This window comes from Bidens hawaiensis, unplaced genomic scaffold (assembly GCF_021521415.1).
Source record: "Bidens hawaiensis isolate Kalapana, Puna unplaced genomic scaffold, B.hawaiensis_p1.1 tig00013241_1, whole genome shotgun sequence".
In the NCBI taxonomy this organism is placed as follows: Eukaryota; Viridiplantae; Streptophyta; class Magnoliopsida; order Asterales; family Asteraceae; genus Bidens; species Bidens hawaiensis.
Window position 1 is genome coordinate 474292 of NW_027492117.1, and position 24827 is coordinate 499118.

The 24827-nt window shown below is 34.0% G+C and overlaps 1 protein-coding gene and 1 pseudogene across 2 annotated transcripts; both read right to left on the reverse strand.

The window, feature by feature from the left end:
• Window positions 1-7178: 7178 nt before the first annotated feature.
• On the reverse strand, window positions 7179-10486 carry LOC143543645 (oil body-associated protein 2A-like). The gene is made up of 4 exons (XM_077035915.1): window positions 10193-10486; window positions 8419-8501; window positions 8221-8335; window positions 7179-7617 (listed from the first exon to the last, which is right to left on the reverse strand). Exons 1-4 carry the CDS (start codon window positions 10473-10475, stop codon window positions 7325-7327), a joined length of 774 nt encoding a protein of 257 aa, XP_076892030.1. The 5' UTR covers window positions 10476-10486; the 3' UTR covers window positions 7179-7324.
• Window positions 10487-11538: 1052 nt separating this feature from the next.
• On the reverse strand, window positions 11539-14582 carry LOC143543648 (protein NRT1/ PTR FAMILY 4.5-like; annotated as a pseudogene). The gene is made up of 6 exons (XR_013137115.1): window positions 14480-14582; window positions 14276-14372; window positions 13980-14196; window positions 13252-13695; window positions 12571-12698; window positions 11539-12394 (listed from the first exon to the last, which is right to left on the reverse strand). The product of XR_013137115.1 is annotated as a protein NRT1/ PTR FAMILY 4.5-like (transcript).
• Between the last annotated feature and the right edge of the window lie 10245 nt (window positions 14583-24827).

The following is a 24827-nucleotide window of genomic DNA, read 5'->3' on the forward strand; positions in this document are numbered from 1 at the left end:
AAAATAGAAGCCAAATGATAGTTCACCAAAAACATACCGTTCACGACATCGTTTGCCACTTGAGTTTGATTTGCATTCATCATGAAAGCTTGCCCTTGATTACCATGGTTGACTTGAGGTGCTTGTTGTGGAGGTGGAGGTGGTGCTTGGATGGGTTGGATGATTGGTGCATTGAGTTGGGGAAGTTTGGGTTGGTAAGTTTGGACTTGGTAGGCTTGGGTTTGGTAGTAAGGTATGGTCATGGTTTGGGCTTGGTTGGCAAAGGTTAGGCGTGGGCAACTGTTGCGGAAATGGTTAGGGTCACCACAATTAAAGAAAGCTTGGGGTTGTTGAGGTTGGTTTGGTGGGTAAGGTGCATATCGAGTTTGGGAATTTTGGGGAAAGGTTCTTGGTTGGTTAGATTGGTTAGGTTGGGTTAGTTGGGCGGATCGGCATGAGGTGTGGAGATGGCCAAGTCGGTTACAAATGGTACAATGGCGACAAGGCATGTTTGGTGGGTGGTGAAGTTGGCAAGTGTTGCATAGTGGGGCGTTACCAACATAAGGTTTTCGGTTTTGGGGAAAGGTTTGGGTTTGTTGTTGCGGTTGAGGTTGGGTGACGGCATAGTTTCGGTAGTTGGTTTTGAGTTTCTTTTTGTTTTTGTTGTTGTTGTTTTGGCGGGAAGAGTTGAAGTAGTTAATGTCTTGAGGTGCGGGTTCAACCTTGGCTTGGGGAGCGGGCTCGGCTTTGGCTTTCTCTGTCGTTTTCTTAATGGTGAGGGTACCCGCTTTCACTTGATTTTCCGACAGTGTGCCGGCCAAAGTGATGGCATCCTCGAGGGTCACGGGTTTGCTACTCTTAACGGAGTCCCGGATTTGCATGGGTAGACCCCCAATATATTTGTCAATTTCACGTTTGGTCGGGGTAACCAAGTGCGGGACAAGGATGCTCAACTTGTGAAATCGGAGCGAGTAGGCGGCATTATCACCACTATCTTGTTTTAGGTTCCAAAATTCTTCCTCAAGCTTTTGGAGCTCGTGTTTGGGGCAGAATTTCTTCATCATAAACGCCTTGAGATCGGCCCATAGAAGAGCCATAGCCGTATCCGAACCTTGGAGGTGCATAACACTACCCCACCATGTTAGAGCGGTTTCTCTAAACATGCTTGACGCGAAATTTGTCTTTTTCGCGTCGGGGCATTCGCTGTGTCGGAACACACTCTCGGTCTATTCGAACCATTGCAACAAGGTAGTCGCACAATTGGTTCCACGGAACTCGGACGGGTTAGCACCAGTAAATTGCTTAAGTAGGTAGGATGTCGGTTTGGGTTCAACGGGTGCGGGTAAGGTAGCTAGGATTTGTGTTATAAGTTCGGGAATCACAACCGCCATTTGTTTGGCGACGAGAGCAGCCATACGTCGGGTGGAGTTCTTGCGCAGTTGGCGTCTTAGCGGAGGCATGCTAAAATTTATAAAGAAAATGGGATAAGTTTTTGGGTAAAAAGAAATGAATATATGAGTGTGTAAAATAAAATAAGATATCAAATTTTTTTTGATTGTGAATCCTAGAGTTAGTAAGGAGAAGATGTTAGTGTTAGATAAAATATAAAACTTTGTTTATAAATAACAAAACCGTAAACAAAACGTAAATAATTTTGAGATGGTTAAATCTTGAAAAATTTGAGATTTTGAGATTTATAGAGTCGGTATATCGTGCATGATCCACCATGACTTGATATTCCAATACTAAAAAGTTTATAAAACACCATGTTGGAGTCTAAACATGTGCACGAACCACCGCGACTTTTTCATGTTTTAGACTCAAATAACAATATTAACACAATAAATCGAGATACAACGTCATGTCAAAACACTAGTCCACGCACCACCGTAGTTCTATTGTTTTAACACCGAAAATTAGGATGGCGACCGGAACACTCGCATTCGACTACTTAAAGAATTGACATATATAACATGATTTGTGGCCTAGAAAACCAGCACTATAACTCAACCATACCAGGTAAGTAAATCACCTTCGATCCTTGGAATCTTTTTGTCAAATGGTCATTTTATAATGTCTCGTTTTCTATGATGGCTACAAACCTGATATAAACGCAACCTTTAAGGGATTTGAAACAACAGGATCCAAGTTAATCTTGTAATCCATAAAACACAATGAAAATATACTTTTGCGTTTTAAGGTAATGATACCTTGGAAATACAATGAAAGTGTGTGTATGTGAACATTTAGGATATTGGTGAATTTTAAACAAGTTTATAAATAAACATGCGATATGAACAATAAAATAGAGTAAACACGTATGAACACACGTATAGGACCCTAAGCATAACAATTCTAGGTCGTTACGTCTAACCACCTATCCTAATTGTCATGGCTCTGATAGCAATCTGTCACACCCCGACCAAAGGCGGCGGAACATGCCGAGGTGTAACGATTGCCCATAAGCGCGTGACACTATTTAAAGCGGCAATATTTAACAAACTCATTTCATTTCACAACATCGAAAATGTCAGATAACAATATTCAAGAGATAGTCAATACAAAATATAGCAAATCAAATATTGTTCATTTTTGCTAATAACTTAAAGGTATTTGTGACGTTTTCTCCAAGCATCCAACATCAACCTAAAAGCAAATCTGTAACATTTCATAAAAAACGTTTGTCAACACAAAGGTTGGTGAGCAATTCATAAGTTTGAGCAACAATAGTATATAGTAAGAAAAGCCACAAAACTAGTATACGAAACAATAAATAAGAGCTATAAACTTGGATAAAATAGTTATCGCTAACAAGTTAGCGACACCCAACTATAAGGGGATGCCAAATAGTTTAGGATTTTATAGCTATCGTTAATTGCATTACGTTAACGAAACCTTGCCATGAGGGGTTGGCAAATGGTCTAGGATTTATAGTTCCACCATCCAAAAGCGATAAACACATAGACAAATAAGCATAGAACACCAAATCGAGCAATTATTCAAGTAAAGTATACAACAACGTTTGTGGTTTAAGACCCAAGTATAAAACATTTAGTTTAGATAAGATGAAATGTCACCCCCAAAACAAAAGATAGAAAACGGGGTATGAAGTTACTCACGTTCAAGTAATAAACTTGAAAGATTGATTATTTGGAGATTTGCTGGAACGACGATTTTAACGTATGAAGCCTAAATAAAAGAAAGTCTTGGATTTAGAAAGGTTGTCTTGAAGATAAAATAATTGTTGCAAAAAGTAAAAAAATAAAGCTCAAGGTTTAAAATGTAACTATTCAAGAATTTATAATAATAACCCTTTAAAAATGTAAGTTTACTCGAAACCGGGTTAAAATATCTAACCTCAATATTTACTTAACCTATGTTAAGTAATAAGGTGAGAAAATGCTAAATGCAAGTTCCTTTGGGACAAAGATACTAAAACGGGTCTTTAACGAGTGTTCGGGTTGTTGGTTCGGGTCTTGATAATTGGTCAAACCCAAAGTCATCTTTCCAAAATAATGAATGTTATGAGATAACTCAATAAAACTTAATAAGACTTAACCAAGTATGTAGTTCTATTGTTTTAGAACTAACAACGCACGTTAAGCGAGTGTTCGGTTTTGTCGGTCCAAACAATGTTATGATATCAAGTTGGATCCAACAATTCCAAGTACTTAAAAATAATTAAAATCAGTTTGTAAACTATTTTTAAAGTAATATGCAAGTCTTGATAGCTAAAATTACACTTGTGTGTCTTAAGCGAGTAAAAATCGGATTGGTTCGGTTTCCATCTCACAATATGTTCCTTGATGGTTTCCATATGCCCAAATATCATAGATCTTGTATAATAATTTATAAATGAAAAATATTTAAGTTTTACAACTAAAAGTTAACAACAAGTCTTTTAAGCAAAAGTTTCGGTTTGGTTCGGTTTCCATCTCCCAACGAGTTCATAGATGGATTCCACATGCTTAATATCAAAGAACTTGTAAAAATGATTTTTGAAACTCAAATCTAACATTAAGCATATTTAAACAACTATTTTAACAAAACTAGTAAGCAAAAGTTCGGTTCACGGTTTGGACAATTTACGGTTAAACCGAGGTTAGTCTCTACAAAACCACCCCATGGAACTTCATAAAAACTAAAATAGCATAAGTTATCCTTGGTTAGTATGTATTAACAAGTTATATAAGTATATACATATATCAATAACACGAAGTCCTTCATGAAGCCTTGCCTTACGAGGTTGAAACTTGACCGATCGGAACCGAAGAAGCAACTACCAAAGGAAACAAGGGGTATGTATTATATATATGCTGTACCACCATATACAAGTATTAATAAGACTACATAAGCTAAATAGAATGAAAGATGAATCTTGGTTTGACTCTTGGAAGTCAAACCTTCAAGAACTCATAAAAATAACAACCTTGAATCTATGGAGTTTTGAGAGAGATTTTGAAGATGTAGCAAAAGTAAAATGAAGAAGATGGGTGTGTATATATAGAGAAGTAGTGAAGGGTTGGGTATAAAGATTCTTTTATGGTTTGTATAAAAATGGGTATGCTTAAATGGTCAAACAATGCATAATATAAAAATCCAATATTTTATATATTTTAAATGACAAGATCCAATATTTTATATATTTGAAATGTTCGGGTTACAATGGGTCGGGTTTACATAACAAAAGTGACCCGAAATTGACGAATGTTACACCCATACTTTAGGAAATTCCGTCCCGAAATTTAGTTGATGACGATGATGCAAACAAATGTGGATACTTCTCTTTCATTGCGTCTTCTCGTTCCCAAGTAAATTTCGCGCCACGCCGTGATTCCCATCGAACTTTGACTAACCGAGTATGACTACGCTTGGTTTTCTTCTCGTTGCGATCCATGATCTCAACGGGTCGTTCAACCATGACCATCGACTTATCGACATGTACTTCATCGAGAGGAATATAGAGATTACCCTCGGCTAAGCACTTTTTGAGATTCGAAACATGAAATGTCGGATGAACACTGGCAAGTTCTAAATTATAAAAACTCTTCACTCATACCAACTTTCAGAAAGTATTAAAAAATTATAGGGGATGAATAGTAGCTTTTCAAATATAAAAAAAAATCATTGCATTTTCTAAATTATAAAAACTCTTCACTCATAACACTCTAAATCACTCTCTAAATTTTAAATGCACTCTAACATAAAATAAGGGGTTGAATGAGAATGCTCTAAGTTTATTTATGAAAACACTTATATAGATAAGAATATTAATTCCTCGTTATCTTAATTTCATATTATAGATATCTGTTTCAACAAACCCACATGTATTAAATTATCCCCCCCCCCCTCCCAAATAAACCGCCCATTATCCTCCCGTGATGTCATTTAGATAGTATACTCGGTATCGATCATATTGGCCAGTTAGATAGAGAACTTTCTACATAACCGATCGGTTTTTGAATATTTAAACAGCATTTGTTTGGTCCAGTCGGTTTTGTCATTAAGCAGTTAGACCTTTGTGTCACGCACTATGTGACATTTGCCATTTTCGATTCGATTTTTATTTTCTTTCATATTGTAAACCCTACCTGTTTTCAGTTTCAGATATTTGGTTATAAATAAAATGATGGATTTTATGTTATGATATTGTTAAATACTTGTTATGTTGTTATATTATCTTTATTGATCCTTAACTCGTTTAATTTGCACTAGAAATCAATTTTAAACAACTCCAGGGGCTAAATGGTCAAAAACCAAACTTTTGACGGAACACCTCGCGTCGTTCTACGCGAAGGGAATGCACACCCTTGGTCGTGATGAACGACCAAGCTGCAGCTACAACAGTTTTGTTGTTTGTTTGTTTTTCGCTCCTTTTTGGGCCGAACTCGTGTTTTAATCATCCAAACAGACCAAGACTCAACTCATAATTATTCTAGAAAACCCTCCAAACATGATATTATTTTTTTTTGGATATAATTTATTTGCAAAAATCATTTAAACAAAAGAATCAAAGTGTACCGGTTTATCCACCAGATAAATGCATTATCTATTTCCTCAAACCCAACTCCTCCCACTTCAAACGCGTGAAAACAAGTCTTATACACTCAAACAAGACCTAAATCCAAGGTTGTGACCAAGAACTACAAGTAGTAGAGCTGAAAGCTCTGATACCAATTGTAGGTTCTAAGAGCGGATCAAACAACAGTTCTTAAATCAATCTCACTTACTAGCTAGCGGAAATTACTAGTAAGCAACCGAGATCTTGGATCTTGTTGGTGATGGTTATTGCCGAAAATGGAAAGAAAGAGAGAATAGGGGGAGAGTTGGTAGATGGATAAGGTTCTGAAATTACATGTGTTACATGGGTATGCATGCACTATTTATAGTGCAAGCTATACCATGCGTGTCTTTCATTATGAACGGCCCAATGGGCTTTGTTTACATTGCCTCGGGCCCAAGCATACAATAAACAAACCGATAAACTAATAAAACACATCGTAAATAGATTAAAGAAATACAAAAGACTAATATACAAAACGGGATCCTACAATTAGCTTATCAACGACCAGATTAAGCCCTCTTAAGATTTTACACGAATCGAATGGCGACACTTTTAGCGGCAACATGTAGCAATAGAGACGACATTTCCGGTGTCCCGAAATTTCTTGTAGTACCAAATCTGTATTTGGATAATATTAACATTGAATACCAATATTTTCTAATAATCAAAATTTATCTTTTAAGGTAAATTTCACCCAAAATCTTAAAGACTGTTTTTGAGAGATTTAATCTCTACCATTTGACGAGAGATTTAATCTCTACCATTTGACCACCAACATCATGACTCGCTCGCTATATAGTCGGTCATGTGCTGCTGCCTGCTTTAAATTAAGAAAAACACTCGCCAAAGAAACAAGATTAAAAAATTGAAAGATTTAGTGATAAATAACTTCTTTATTGATCTAATGACATGAAGAATACCATAATAAAATGAAAAGCTTGTCAAGCTTCTTCTCTAACCTCTACAAATCCCTCGTCTCTCATATGTTTCTTATATAATTGTACCATAAAACTAAAAATAAAAAAGAGAATTGAGAACTTACCCTAAAACCATTAAACATAGGCTAACATAGTCCCTCTCAATACCAACTCTTCCTCGTCGTTATTGAATATCCGGTAGCAGTGAACATCCGCTTGCTACGGAACATCAATCGCTACGGAATACTTATTACTACCCAAACACCTAATGTTTGGAGTTGTACAATCCATTCCAGCATCATTCAAAAAGACAACACACAAAGGAACCCATGGCATAATATCACCCAAGAAAAGCAAAACACATTCATGGAAACTTTGGCGCTTCCACCATTTCTATTTCCACCTGTGGTTCCTTCATTTTCATTTCCGACTGTTCTATGTCAATTGCGAAACCCTTCCCAGTGTGCATCCAATAATCCGCCACCCGTGCATTTCCAGGGTTAGAAACTGGAATATTAGCCCTTGATTTTTTAAGCTCTTCAGTTGATATCTTGAATTTGTTATCCCTCACGTGCACCAGTTCCGGCTTTATAACGCCCATGTTTACTATTTGTGGTGACATCATTAGAGCCGGCGCACCAAGTGGAAGCCTGTCACCTGCACACCGTTAATTCCCACAATGTTTCAAGAGTTAATAAAGAACCAAAAGAAGAAAATACCACACATATACATCATCTTTTAAATATATGTATATATATTATGTTATAAACGTATAGAAAAACTATACTGGAGATGCAAAACACATTGTCACGCTATGATCAGTTAAATTTGGTAAGATTTGAGCTTGACCTTAGCTCATTTACTCTTAACACACTAAGATTTGAGCTTGGGCCTATGAAAAGCTTAAGCGAACTCATTCAAATAAAAACTAGCCGTATTTAATATTCATTTTAACATTCAAGTAAAAAAACTAATATTAGGATATCTTTACTGTGTTATGGACCATATTACGTGGCTTATTTATAAGTGCAATTGGGTTATAAATTAAAAACATCAAATATGGGCTTATCATAAACAAGTCAAATGAGCGAGGTAACGTTAGCTTGAGCTCGGCTCATTTAGACATTGAGGCAACTCGGCTCCGCTCGTTTAGCAGACAAGTCTAGCTAGCGGTTTCGGACCCGCCATGTGCTTTTTGAATAACCCTAATAAGGATGCAGCTAGTTTAGATGATAAAATAAAAGGAAAGGTGGATCTTGCCTCTGTCCACCTGCCAAGTGCACCAAAACTTTCCATAAGTATGTGCAATATTTTCAAGCTCGGTCCTCTGAATCTTCTCTGGAACACCTGGACATACCCACATTCCTGATGTTACCTGGATAAGATATATGGCGATTCAAAACAATATAGCATATAGATCATGACATCATTGGTACAACAAAAAAAAATCAAGGAAACCTCATGATCGTGTGAATGCCACAACTTCTGTTCCTCTGATGGCAAAGTATCAAAGATCTTGTCGGACACAATATATTCCACCCCTACACAATTATCACACTATAACTTATCACGTTTCCTTCATCTAAATCAGATCAAATCAATTCGATATGTATGTAGGGCCGGCCATAGGCAATAATGAGTTGGACTCAGACTACTCTCATTGGCAATCTCATAATAAGATTGGCGGGCCCAAAGTTAAAAAAAATAAAGCAATCTGGTTTGGTAGAGCAAACCCAGATTGCAATTCAAACTAATCCCCAATAACTTAATTATTCAATTAACTTTTAATACTCAAACTAAAAAAATAATTGAATACACGATATTTAAAAAAAAATATGAACATTCCGACACAAATTTTATCAAAAACGGACTTCGTTAAAAAAATACAATTTTTAAGTTAGGATGGGTTGTGAAAGGGTGTTAAAAATTGAGTAGGGTTGGGTGTATAGATAGAAAAAAGAGATATTATTATTTTAATAAAGATTGGCTTGTGAGAAATTGTGAATGGGTATAGTCTCATGCCTATATATATGTATATATATATATGTGTATGGGAACTTTAACGTACAAATGAAATTAACGTGCTAAAATGTGAACCAAATAGAGTAGTTATATATACAAGTAGAGTAATTATGTAATTACATCATATTAGAATAATTACTCTACTTGTATATGTAATTATTCTACTTGATTCTCACGTTTGGCATGTTAATTTTATTTGTATTTAATCCAAACCATATATATATATATACATATATATATACGTATATATATATATACGGGTGGGATCTAGAGAGAACTATAAACTACTAAAGAATTGTTTTTAATTTTTTTAAAATAATATTTTTATGATTTTTTTTCTTTCCTCCTTCTAATAAGATGATCTTGTTCCCAATAAAAAAAACCGTCGATGTAATGTATACGTGCATTAATGTGTATTGCATATATAAAATACTCCAATGTTTTATTGCATATAATACAACACAAATGCATTATATAATACACACTATTGAATATATGCAAATACAACACTAATAATTGTATGCAAAACATACTATCGCATATATGTAACACAACACTAATGCACATATGTATTATATCGATTTTTGTTGTATAATATAACATTATGCAAATATACATTACAAATAACTGTATATATATATGCTATTCAACATTATTTCAAATAGCAAAATGCATATTATTGCACATATGTATTATAAAAAAAGTCGATGTATTATATATATGCATTACCACGAGTTTTTTATTTTTATTTTTTATGGTGAAGAATAACAATATATAAAAATGATGAAAGAAAAAAAAATAAAAATATCTTTTTAATTGAATTAAAAATACTTTAATGTTAGTTATTTAGTTTTCTCTCTAAGGATGAATTCTATCTCATTTCCATATATATATATATTAAAATTTAAAAGGGAAAAGCTTATTGCGCCCTCTATTAAAAAAACATTAAAACCTCAGAACTTATACACTGATACTTTTTTCCTTGTTTATTGCTATAATGTTAACTGTCAGTTAGTAAATGTCATTCGTTAAGGCTTAAGGGGCCTTTTTTCCCCCTGTTCGTATAGGCCCACTTGAATCCTAATTAGGAGTGGCTGATGTTAGAAATTTGATGTGAATCTGTTATTAACGATCGATCCATTCATATAATTGATGTGTGTGTACATATTATATAATTAGAGAGATAATTTTGAAAACGAAGCATATATACCTATAAGATTAGCGGAGGGTTTGTTGGAGTCGTAAACGGCAGACTGAAGGAAATCTTGATTGAGACGCGTGATGTAGTGATGGGCTTCGATCTGGCGACTCATGTCATGGCCGTAGACGGCGAAAGTGCAGACATGTTGGCTCATTTGTTTAATAGGTTTCAAGGTTTGTAACATTTGAGCACTTTTGTCGATAACTTGGTCTCCCACCGTCATTGGTTTACCCGGTGGGACTTTTCCATCGCCCACCGGCATTGAACCAGGAGTTTTGTCACTGGAAGCCATAGAAACAACTTTTTTTTTCTCTGTGTGTTTGATTTGGTATCGATTATTAGGTGGTTGTCTTTGATGTAGTGAGAGATTAATGGGATGACATGTGTCGTTATGTTTGCGACGTGTCTGTCATATGAATTATTCCTTAAAACAAAAAGCCATATATAGAAAGGGTATACCGACTTTAGTTGAGAGAGAAAATAGGACAACTGTATTAATCTACTTTTTCTTTATTATTTTTCTTATATAAAAAGAAATTGTTTCACTCAAATATATGGCTTGTTGTTGTAGCGAATCCAAGTAGTGAACGCAGCGTGTTTCTCGGCAAAATTAACACTCTCTTAAGGAACATAATTAGAATACTTGTCAATTGCATAAATTTCAGAAGATGGTGAAGAATCTGACGCACAAGAATCAATCTGATGTATGGTGTGAAAATGAATACTTGTCAAATATTGGTTGAAATATTGGTTGGTTGAAGAAAATTTTGAAAGCACAAGAATATATCTTAAAGTCATTGCCTTAGATGGTTGATTTAGTGATTTAAGAAAGGAGTATACGCTTTTGCAAGACTTAGTATAGTTCGAATAAGTCATAAACCATGTAGACAAGGAGACACTTAATGCTATTGGAATATATTACAAGCCAAACAAAAGAACTCAACCCAAAAGACTAGTTTGATATTTGAGAGAACTTATTTGGCTTATAAACCCTACATTAGTTGACTATACAACCGATGTGAGACAAGTCTCATACCCTATAATGGTTTCGGTCCATAACATAATAAGAATATGTATTAGAAACACAATTATCAAATTTTTATAATAGTTACACAAATCCTAACAATCTTTTTACAAAGCACAAAATTAGTAAATAAATCAACACACCCACACCGTCACATCAAATTTAAACATACATGTAAACTGAAATTATACAACTTCTTAAAATCATAAATACAAAATACAAGATAATGAGGATGCTCAGATTTAAGAACCCTAGGTATACTTAGAGATCTTTAACTTCACATAACTAAAAATACTCTGTTGAAGTTTTCTTTGTCTTCGACTGAAGTGTCTCATATATAGTTATCCTTAACATCAAGACTTTGTGGCCTATACTTGTACTTTGATGCAACAAAGAGATAAATTATGAAATTGATCAAACTCAATATAGCAAGTAGCCAGTAAAAGTTTTCTAAATGATTTCGATTTATGTTGTTTCCAGCCAACCATCCTTCGCTTTTCGTAACCCCTTTTGTCGCACGATTTACTATTTTCACCATGATACTACTCATGAAATACCCGACTGCCATTGAGCTCCATAGAAAGCAAGAAGAAATGGATTTGATTGATTTTGGTGCTTGTGAATAGAAAAACTCAAGTAGTCCCACATAAGTGAACATATCAGCTATACCAAAGACAAAATATTGAAAGGATAACCAAAAGACACTGATGGGCAATGGTTGAAGCACAGGGAGCGCGTCTAGCATGTTATGGTGTTTAGCGACGTTTTTTCGCTTTACTTCCATAATGCCAGCAATCGCCATAGATAACGCTGAGAGAATAAGCCCTACTCCTACTCTTTGTAAGTAAGTTATTCCTGTAGGTATCCCGGTAAATTTACGAATCAAAGGTACCAATATTTGGTCATAAAGTGGAACTAGAACGAGCAAGAATGCTATAGGAATTATTGGGAGGGATGCGGGTGGTATATTGAAAGAGTTTGTAAGCTTAGTATCCATGGTGGCTCCTTGTTGAACTGAAAATGTTTGTAGTTGTGCTAAGCAAAGTGTCATAATAAAGCTACATAAGAAAACTGGAACCATTGCTAATAAGATTTTTGCGTTCTCGACTTGTGTGACTGTACATAGTTTCCAAGGACTTGTTGATTGCTCAGTGTTATCAGATCGGATTGCTGCTTTGTCTAGCCATCTAGTAATACAAACCACTGGTTATTTTGTTGTTTATTCGTAACATCAAATGAATTATGGTCTAGCAAAATGATATGAATTCTTGATGAAGAGCAGCGCTTATGATTTTGCTAGACCACCTAGAAATAATAACAAATCATAAATGAAGACAAGCTTAATTTAAATACATAACTAAACCTGTAAACGTCTCTATGAGGTAAGAATTCTTGATGAAGTGCAGCCTCTTTGTCCATTGGGAGCTCATGTAGTTCAACAGGGTCCTCAGGAAGTTGAAGCTTTCTATTTCTAATCGCTGCAACGTAAACCTAAACATACAAGGAGCTTAAGGGCAAGCGTATAATCAATGTTTAAATAAACTTATAAATGAGACAATAGTGGTTGAGGTTCTACAGAAACGAAGTTGTTGTACGTGATAACTAACCAAAATTGTTTAATTTTTTTTATAAACGGTTCATATTTTCTATAACATACATTTTTTACACACAAATGCATGTTAGGTCCATAATATATCATTTAAACAACTTAATTTATAAATGTTTACATACACAAGTGTAAGTTACGTGCCAAGTAATATAACGTACATATGACTTACACATGTGTTGGTTCAATAAATAAATTAATTTTCTTCACATATCTTTTTTTAAGTTTCAAAAGAGAGAAATAATCTTTTCTTTCAATCATTCTTTATATTTTAAGATTGGAAAAATAAGTGTTCTTTTTTTGTTCTCCCAGATCTAACAAAAATTATGTTTTGCCTAGAACCCTGAAAAATGTAAAGTCTTTCTAAATGGCACTTAATTAATAGATCCACAAGTATTAAGTTCTTGTAACATATTCAAATGTTTATGTTCAACTAACCTGTATAATTTTAGTAATGGCACTGCTTCCTAGCACAACATATATACGATACCATGGCCATCCAAGAATACAGATAATTGCACCCAAGAACATGGCGATCAACGACAGCCCGAATCCCCAATCAAAACCCTTGTTGTCTTGTACCCACACGAAGACAGTTAAGCTAACTGAGCCCCCGGCTGCAACGCTTACTAGCAACCAGTTAAAGTAAGTTGACATCTGTATAGCCTCTTTTGGGTCTTTTTCATCAAATTGATCTGCTCCATGTGATGGCAATGCTGCTTTTACACCCCCATTGCCAACAGCCAAGAGGTAGACTGCAAACAGCAAGAGTGCGGCATTTCGTCCACTCACTGTTTCGCAGTTTGATGTTGGCAAAAAGATGTTACATAGAGGTGGTTTGAGGCTTGGGTAATGAGCTTGAATTGTGAGTAGTGAAAACCCCTAGGGTAATAAGTTATCAATCAGAAGAAAGAATATCGATTCGCTTGAATGAAGATTTTCTTTTATTTCTTGATGTTTTAGCATAATGATAAGCGTTTCTAAGAGTTTTTGGAAGTGTTTTGGTTTTTAGGGAGTTCGCTACTAGGGTAGCGGACTCTAAATTAAGAAACTAAAACACTTCCATAAGGCAAAAACCTCCTATCAACATTTATCATATTGCTAAAACACCTAGGAATAAAAAAATGGTCGATTTAATGGATATGGTAATTAGGATCAATACTTACCACACATTCTACGAACACTGCAATAAGAAGAGTTCTAAATCGACCGATGTAGGCATCAGCAAGACAAGCCATAATGATGGAGATGATGTAACCGGTGCCCATAAAATTCGTTACATGGTTTGCTGCTTCGGCCACGTCATAATGCATTACCTGAGTAAAATATGTCACGAATTCACTGCCAGGGCCATGTTTGCCATATTTTCGAATGCAAACGTTGCTGCAAAACAAAAGTAGACAACATATCACTGCCATATTTTCAACTTCTGCCCCTGTAATCACAAAACCAAAAATCCTACCTAATATTAAAACCGCAGCCCGCATGCCTCCATGCTTATTCTTTGTTGCAGCTTTACCTTTCCAGTTCACCTTACCTTCAATGAACACATCCTTTTCCTACAATAATTAGGGAAAATCATGAAAAATGGAAATGTATGAATCTAAAGCTAGTAAACAAATGCATGCAATAGAAGCATTTAAGAATATATGTAAGAATTAATTACAGTGAGGTCCATGATAATTAAGGTTTTTGAGACTGCTACAAGATAGAACTAGAAATTACAAGCTAGAATGGTGGAAGCATCGGTTTAAACCCATATATATAGACACAAAAGCAAACTATTAAAGTTATATATATAACCATGTTGAAATAATCAACTATCAAAACATTAATTGCATATGTAATGACCAATTAAATTAAAGTATACATGAGCGACCATTCCATCTAGTGGTTTATAACTTAACATTTCGTTGGACAAAAATAAGAAGCATTTAAATTATAGAAAATATGTCTGTTTATATATTTTAATACTTCAAACACCACATATTATTCAATAATAATTTATATTTATAGTTGATATCAGTGACACTTGTAACTTTTATATTCGTTACCAAAGGTATTCATAGTAAATTTAATTATATTTATAGTTTGATATCAATGACACTTGTGACTTTTATATTCGTTACCAAAAACATTTCTAGTAGAATAATCATCATTTGCACTTAGTTTACGCTGTATTATACTTGGTTTTGAGTCATAATTAAAATCTAATTTCATATTTATTATACAACTCATGTGACTTAACGAGTTAACGTTCCACGCGAAAATTTAAACTAATTCAGAATCTATTTGAGATATGTCTTTTGATACATTTTAAACTTTATCTATTATATAGAGATTACATTTCTTCTCTTTTTATAAACACTTAGAACTATTTATTTTTTTAATTGCATCGTCTCATTTATATGAAAAGATACATAAAACATTCAACGCAATATTGATGTATACTCTATTTTCTGATCTGAATTCTATTTCAAAATTCGTCCAATCTCCTTATCTCCACGAAATCATCTAAAAACCAATTATTTTCGTCAACGATATTGTGCTATTTGAAGTAAATTATGTCGGTTGTTTGGAGTTCATTAGTTTGGAATTTTGAGTTTTGACCGAAGATGCTTAAGTGATATTTGTTGCCCTTAATATAAGATCCACTTTTGAAAGTTTGTGAATTATTATATATTAATACAACTCTTTCTTTCAAAGTATGTGTTCAAAACTAGCGGAGCTTGTTGCCCGATTACATTTGGTATTAATGTAAACACTGCTTTTAAATGAAATGTGAAAATGGATTGAACAAAATATTAATTTCAGTTTTATACCGTTTACTTAATCGCATTTCCCTAACCCTAAGAAGCTAGTAATGATTAGCATGCCCAATGTTGTACATAAAAGTTATTTATTTGCCGTCTAGTCTTTCCTTTTCCTTTAATCATTCAGACAATAATAAAATATTGAGAGAAGATAGTTTTGTCGTCTTGTAGACAGCAACTGAGTGACTCCAAACAAGGAGACAAGAACATTCAGAGGATATGTACAAATAATAAGAGGTTGGTTGATTGTTGGCATTAAGTTCTTCACATTAAAGTGGTGATAAGCACTTGAGCTTGATTTAATTTGGATGATTTTGATTCGAACGGCAGTATTATAACTAATCGACGTTGCTTGAAAGCAACCATCGTGAATCAGTTTTATGTTTAATTTACTTTTTGAGTTGAAGAGGCCAAGAAACCATATATGAGTGACAAAGGTTTGATTACTTCATAACAGAAAGTCCCAGAGACGTACGGTTAAATATTTCGTTTTTAAATTCAATCAATGAATTTGTAAGTTGGCTGATTGTTGGTGTCCACCAAGATAGTTTCAAATTTGTTTTACTTAAAAGTTAAAACTGAAGAGAAATAAGAGTAAGTATTTATACGAGTTAAGAGGTAGAGAATTAGATATAGAGATTTAGAAATAATAGATTAAACAAAATTTGAAGAAACATATAATAAAAAATGTAAAATTATAGAGATAATATTCTTTAACAATACTCTTATTTTTCAATTAGCAAAACTTACACCAACATAGTATTAGCTAAATTATTTATTAAGCTTCCTGACTTGTCATACATTTTTCTTGTGCACTTAAATTCATATGAACTACATTTGAACCTAAAAAGAATATATATTAACTACACCTAATATTATTAGTTTAATCCCGCCGTAATAGGGGGCTTAAAATGTTAAAAACCTTGTCAATAATAATTCTTTTCATATATGAAGTACTTTCAAATTATTGTTTACACTCTGCAATCCACAAGTTTAATAAAAGTAACAGTTAGTTTCAAATATGTGCCGTTAAAAAATTGAAAATTAAAGTGTGACATTAGGTGTTCGAAAGAGACTGATATTAAATTTCAATCTAAAATTATTTGGACAATCACCAAAATAATATTAAATGAACTCGTATTTTAAATTATGGAAACGATATGGCAGGTAAATTATATTTTTCTGTTAGAATTTTGTATGCTATCGTCACATGATATACCATATAGCAGAAGGATGATACCGACACAATAGACAGTATTATTAAGATAGATGGTATGGTAATATTTGAAGATAAAAATAATAATTTAACCTTCTAAGTTCTAAGCTTTATTTTAGAAGTCCTAGTTAGAAATAGACACTTGCAATATGGGTAAGGAAAATGTGAGCTTTCAATGCAATTTATGTTCATACCCTTATCGAAATCTCCAAATTTATACTGTTAAAAAACTTCAAGTTTGTACACACATGTCAAACAATGGGATGTTAGTCCAAAACTTGCACACTTTTGATAGTATCTAGGTTATTTTTAAATTTTAAATGACATAGTTCAGTTATTCTAAAATGATTAGTGACAACGTTTGTTGTTTGTTTGTCTTCTGTATTAATATAAACATCTTTTAATAAATAATATAGTACTACTAGTCAAATTTATTGATGTACCTCAAAAATGTATATATATAAAGAGAAAATTATGATTTGGACCCCTGTGTAGTACGGGTGGGAGACACTTAGACCACCGCTTCTTAAATTGCGCATATTAAACTCATTTCCTTTTCAGATCGCCAATATGAGCCACTCTCGTTAGTTGACCAAGCATTAACTGTTTGTTGATTGTTAGATGGCAAGGGCATTATGGTAATCTCTTAATAATAATAATAACAACATTAACAATAATAATAAATAACATTAATAATAATAACAGCAGAATCTTCACCATCGTCTTCATCAACTTCTTCACCACCGGTGTCACCACGACCCTCTGCCAACCTAGTCTTCGTCATCAGTTCACCACCTGCAACTTCATCACCCCCACCCCCGTCCCTTCCAGCCCCAACCCAAACCTGCAACTCATCGTCAACCCCCGTCACCGGATTCGAGCACCTCACCCAAACATCGGCTCGATTTTACACTCACCATCGCCACCGTTGTTGCTTAACCGCCGTGCCGGAGGTGGTCTCCAACTCATCGGTACAGGTTCATTCTTCCACTCGTCGAAGAGCAAGTTCGTCTAAAAAACGTGGTTTGTCGGAAAAACATATATATATATATATATATATATATGATCAGGATCATGTGAGAACTGTTTTGAAATTGAGAACTATAAGAACCATTTTAGACCACAAAAAACCCAAAAATTATAAAAACCCATAAAACATAAAAAAACGCAAAAATGAAAGAAATAAAAAAATCAAAATTCTTATTCATCATCTCGGTTTCATAAAAAATTGTCTCGGTTTTGCTAAATTGTACACATATGTATAATATGTACATATATGTACATACATGTTTTTTTATTCACATATGTACAATTTAAGGTAAATGATAATGTACATATGTATACATTACGTAACTAAAGATTAAATGAAATTATACATATGTGTATAGTACGAAGTTTTTTTTTATGAAAGCGGAGTGAAATATAAGAATTTTTGTTTTTTTTTTTACTTTTTAAAAGTTTTTGTTTTTTTTGTTTTATAATTTTTTTAAAATATTCTTTTAGAGGTTTTTTTTTTGCTCAAAATGGTTCTCAAAGTTCTCAATTTCCAAATAGTTCTTTTAGGATCATTACCCTATATATATGATAATTTACAGATATGCATTCTTTCACCGCCGTCGGAAAAACACCACCTGCCACCATCAACCCTAACCTTTATTGCCAAACTACCAACACTCATCGGAGCCGATGACGACGGTGTGGATACATAGAGACGGGTAGAGGGCGTTGGTGCAGGTGTGGAGACGATGACAATGACGTCGGTGTGGAGACAGAAAAACGGGTAGAGGGTGGCGACAGAGGATGTTTGACTAGCAGCAGCGTCCATAGTGAGTCCGTAATTTTTGGATGATTATTTTTAAACTGAATTAAAGGCTTAGGGGTAAACACGTAATTTCAACAATTTTTAACGGTTCAAAGATGTTTGACTAGAAGCAGGGCCCACACTAGCCCGTTGGAAAACTGCAGTGTCAAAACGCGCATTTTAAGAATTAGGGGTCCATTGGTCTCCCGCTCATATTCCACAGGGACACAATCATAATTCTCTCATATATAAATTTCACATTAGCATTTATTGTAACAACAACAATCAATTTATTTTAGTCCCAACTTTCAATTTGGCTAGCGTTGGTTCGATCTAAAGAATTCTATCATGTTAGTCCCACTTTCAATTTATTTTTCTGCCAACGAGCCTATTGATAGAATTAGATCCCATTAACTTGGGATGACATGGAGGACTACGTGGACGTTAACATGGTTGCTTAGAAGATTTTTTTTATATTAGTTCGATATTCAAACTACTTAAAGACCTCCTACACTTCCGATTTAAGGCTTAAAAACGCTAGTTTCACTTGATCTACATAAATTTGTCTTCGTCTTCTTTATGTATCGCATACAAGAACCCTAGAATCTATAAGTTGACTCAGATGGAACATCAATCACAATAACCTTGAAATCCTTTGAGTTGTAGGTCGTAGAAGTCCTCGAATTTGGGGGGACTTTTATGGCTGCCACTATGGCCAGTAAGTTTCACATTTGATTATCCTGCTTAGATTTCAATTCTCTTATATTGATACATTTTAATTCTTATCAGAGAATGGACTACAAGTTTTTTATGTCGAAACAGGATGTTGACAAGAAAATTGCAAATATAGTGGCATAAAGATTGGTGTTTTTGGAATTAATGAACAAATTGTTGTAAAAGGAGAACAAAAAATTGAAAAAGCAACTCTCATTGACAAAGTCCAAGTGCAATAAACAATGTGCGTTATGTTTAGTATTTTTTGTCATGAAAATCTGGTGGATTTTAGTTGTTTGAAGCTGTAAACATATGTTATTTTATTGTCAATCTATGGATGTTGTTGTCAATCTATTGTGATGTTAATGTTGTTGTCAATCTCTTGTGAGGTTAACATTCTCAAAATAGACAATAATGCTAATTACAGAATGACTAAAAATTCTTCACAAACTATTCTGATAACCAACAATATGACTCAAAATCGATTGACCTTAATGATCCTAACACAAGGACTCAAAACAGAGTAACCATAATAACCCTAACACATCGACTAAAAATGACCATAATGACCAAATGCTACACAAACCATTGTGATAACCTGCTACTAAGGAATTATATCAAAATAGAATGGCCATAATTCACCTAACGGATTGACCATAATGACACTCCACAGGGACTTAAAATGTTGCATAAACTAGTTTTATAACCACTTCACAAACCAGTTAGATAACCACAGCATAAAATGACCATATTAACTGGCTACCACTGTATATAATTGATTTAATTACATACATCATATATAAACTAAATTCCATACATTAGAAATGTTGTAAATTACATGTTTTTAACCAGTACACATGGAACATCAAAATAGTTAAACCTTAAAGAAATTGAAATACTTAAACTAAAACTAGCATAGAATGTTATCAAATCAGGTTGCATTCATTTTTCCCTTCCTCTTTTACTTAACCTATTCCTTTGACTTAGCCCCTCCCTTTGACTCTACCACTCCCCTTAACCTTTGACTTGTCCTTTGAGATTGTTGATTGGCCTCTAAGTTAGTAGACTAGGTTGCTTTGTTTGCTAACTAGTTTGGATTATTTCTCTATTTGGTCTTCCTAATTATTTTTAGCACCATTTTGATCAACTGACCTTTTACTCCTTTTTTACCAATTTCTAATGTTATGTCCTTTTTTTTCTTACAATGACTACCCCATGTTTAGTCAATTTGCCTGGTCTTTTAGGATTTTCATGTAGATTCCTCTTTTTGTTTTTCTTTGGTCTTCCAAGAACTTTCTTTTTGGTGGTGGGTCTAAAGAAAAATCAACTAGTGGCCCGTATCTTTTACTAGCCAATGGAGGATTGATGAATTCATATGACTTCATGTATTGTTCTTTGTGGTAACACTTATAACATACACCTCTGTATTCTTGTTTAAAACCCCAACAACCACACAAACATGCTTACAACGCGTACATGTTAAATCCCATTTTTTTACATGTGCATCTCTTCTTAGTCAAATCCACAGAAATATCACCCTTACTTGGAACACATTATATTATCATGAAAAAACCTCACATCTATAAGCCTCATGTTTCTCTGTTAAGTTTCAATTGTATCCTAGGGCACACGGTAACATCATGTTTTCCGAGTTGTGTATGCATATTGGTGAGCCTAGTCATAATTGCAACCATAATATCCTCTAATATATTTATAATATTCTTAGATCTGGGTTGAATGATAAAACCACTAAAAATTTCTTCCATGTTTACAATGGCATTACATTTCGTGTGACTATTAAGAAAGCACCTTGAAAAGCATTTAGGATTTTATTTCAAGAATACCTCCATTGCATCAACTAATATATCTTTCATCCCACTGATAGCATTATTGTAGTCAGGCTCACGGAAGACCTTTACAACTCTAGAACACCCATTTCAACTTGTCACACTTAACTTTTTGTACCAATTAGCATTAATGTTTCTTGCACAATATCTATGTTTAGCTTCTAGCCATACCAATGCAACAACATTTTGTAATCCCTAGCACAATCATAAGAAACTGTTAGTATCAAAACATAATTATAATTGAGAAATATGAATATAATGCCATACCTTTTGTTGATCGAAAATGAGAGTCCAACCCTTTCCACCATTATAGATCTGTAAACACTTCCTTAACAGTTCCATAAACCATTCTCAACTGTTAGTTTTTCTCCTTCAACAGCTGCCCAAGCTAAGGGGCACATTTGATCAGTATCATCTCTCCCAATGGCAGCAAATAACATACCACAAAGAAATGTTTGGAGAAAACATCCATCTAAGCACAAGACCTTCCTATAAATTTCCAAAAATAAAAACCTTTTTACCCTCATTAAAGCACATAAAAAGTCTGTAAAAAGTTTCAATTGTTGAGCTTCATTCTGCATTGATGAAGCATGATGGGATAGTTAAAGTTCAAATGTTGAACTTGGGCTTATTGCCTTTAAAGCTGGCAGATATGATCCAAGTTTTCTGAAGTGATCCTTCATTGAATCACGAAGCCTCTTGTGTGGGCAACCTTTTGCTTTGTAAGCAAACAAATTAGTTATAATAAACTTGTAGTTTAGATCTCTTTAGCATGCCAGAATGGCCTAGCTTTAAATTTGACAACTCAGTAGCAACAAACATAGCAGTCAAGTGTCTGTTCTTGGACATGTTTCTCTGGCAAGTGTATTTCTTTCTTGCTTTTTAACCATATAACAACCCTTTGCTAATAGAACAATAAAGATGGAAATGACATCCTTTCACACAGTTGGCACCTACGCATCCTTGTCTATTTTTACTACTTACATAAATATACATATTTCTACCATTTGAAACAGAATATTTTCTAATTGTTATTTTAAAAGTCTCTCTTGTTAGGAACCTTATTCCAACAACCCAAACAAATTTCTTCTAGAATGATGTTGTAAAGGTTAGTATCAGTTTTTGGCAATTGATGAGAGTGATTATCATATATATGATGAACCGGAGGTTGAGTGCGAAACGGATGGAACGGTTAGGTTCATGACCAAAGATTATCTGAGGAGTAAAAGGAAGAATAAGCATAAGAAGAAACATCAACATGAAAAATATATATATATATATATAAGAAGTTTGTGTCTTATTCTTACTTTTAGTTTGGCTTATTTTTTTTTTGTTTGTTTACTTTGTGTTTTTGTGGTCTCATCCTCTCTTTGGTATAATGTTCAGGAGGGGGAAGGTTCACTTGTTTGTATTCAGCGTTAAAGTTTTAATTCTATTTACCAAGGACAATGTCCTTTTACCAAAAAAAGAATCAATTTGTTCATATACAACCGGAATATCTTCTTTGTACTTGTTCCCTAGGATGTCATCATCCTCACTCTCCCCGAGTGACTTAACATCACCATCAGAATTCTCATAAACTTCTAAATGAACCTCCTTCTCAATGAGAACCCCCTCTACATCAACAGATCTTTTTACACATTGCTCAATCAAGTTATGTTTTCTTACAGAATCTTCTATATCAACTTGTTATATGACAGCAAGTGAGTCTTGTGACATTCGTCAAAATCGGATCCCGTTTGTACTCGTTTGTATTCGTTTTGTATCCGTTTAACATGTAAATCGACCCGTTTTGTAAACCAAAACTTATAATAAAATCAAAATGATGGATTTTCTGTTACAATATTGTTTTACACTTGTTGGGTCTTGAAAACATCCTTTATGGGCCTTAAAACGCGTTAAAAACACTTAAAACGAACTACAGGGGCCAGTTTTGCCAATTTTGAAAGTTTGGAAAATCCACCAGTCACCCCCATCGCGCTACGCGATGGGGAGACCACTTGGCGGTCGCGTATCGCGACCCTACAGACCTGCTGCATATGTTTTGTTGTTGGTTCTTTAGTCCATTAAATCCGAGTTTTACCCTCTAAATCATTTGTTTAACCAAAATAAGCTCATCCTATAAATACAAGGCCCTCTCTAACATTAATCCCTACTCATAAACTATTTCCTCACTCAAATTCAAAGACTTTCAAGGTTATTTTCATGTTTATGTCGGGTTTGACTTCCAAAGTCAAACTATTGAAGTTTTACATTTTTGTTTGTTTATCTTAGTCTAAATTAATACTTGAATCATATGGCACAACATATATATAATACAAACCCCTTGTTACCTTTGGCGGTTACTTATTCGACCCCGATCGGTTAAGTTTCAGGCTTCGTAAGGCAAAGCTTCATGTAGGACTTTCATGGTCCTTGATATATATACACTTATATAACTTGTTTGCACATATTAATCATGTTTAACTTCTGCTCATTTTAGTTTGTACATCATATTTATGAAGTTCCATGGTTAAGGGTTCTAAGAGTTTATGCTTCTGTTTAACCGTAAATAGCTCTAGACCGTAAACCGAACTTTTGTTTAAAGGCTTTATTGTTAACTTTTGATTGTAAAACTTAAGTATTTTCATTTGTACATTATTATACAAGTTCTTTGATATTTGGGCATGTGGAAACCATCTATGAACTTGTTGTGAGATGGAAACCGAACCAATCCGATTTTTACTCGCTTAAGACACACAAGTGTGTTTTTAGCTATCAAGAGTTGTATATTTATTTAAAAAGAGTTTACAAACTGATTTTAATTATTTTCATAAGTACATGGAAATGTTAGATCCAACTTGATCTCATAACAAAGTTTGGACCGACAAAACCGAGCACTCGCTTAACGTGCGTTGTTAGTTCTAAAACAATAGAACTACATACTTGGTTAAGTCATATTAAGTTTTATTGAGTTATCTCATAACATTCATTATTTTGGAAAGTTGACTTTGGGTTTGACCAATTATCAAGACCCGAACCAACAACCCGAACACTCGTTAAAAACCAGTTTTAGTATCTATATTCCGAAGGGACTTGCATTCTTGCATTTTTACACACCTTATTACTTAACATAGGTTGGGTAAATATTAAGGTCAGATACTTTAACCCGGTTCCGAGCAAACTTACATTTTTAAAGGGTATTATTATAATTTTTTAAATAGTTACATTTTAAACCTTTAACTAAAATTGTTTACATTACTTAACATTTATTTTATCCTAAAGGATTCCAAGACAACTTTTCTAAACAAGACTTCTTTTATTTTAGCCTTCGTTCGTTAAACCCCGACATACCGGTTAAACTCCAAATCAACCGTCTTTCAAGTTTATTACTTGAATGTGAGTACTTTCATACCCCGTTTTCCATCTTTCGTTTTGGGGTGATATTTCATATTTATTCAACTAAATGCTATATAATTGAATCTTAACCCACAAACGTTATTGTATACTCTACTTAAATAATTGCTCGATTTGGTGTTCTATGATTATATGCCTATGTGTTTATCGCTTTTGGTTGGTGGAACTATAAAATCCTAGTCTATTTGGCAACCCCTTATAGCAAGGTGTCGTTAACGCAATGCAAT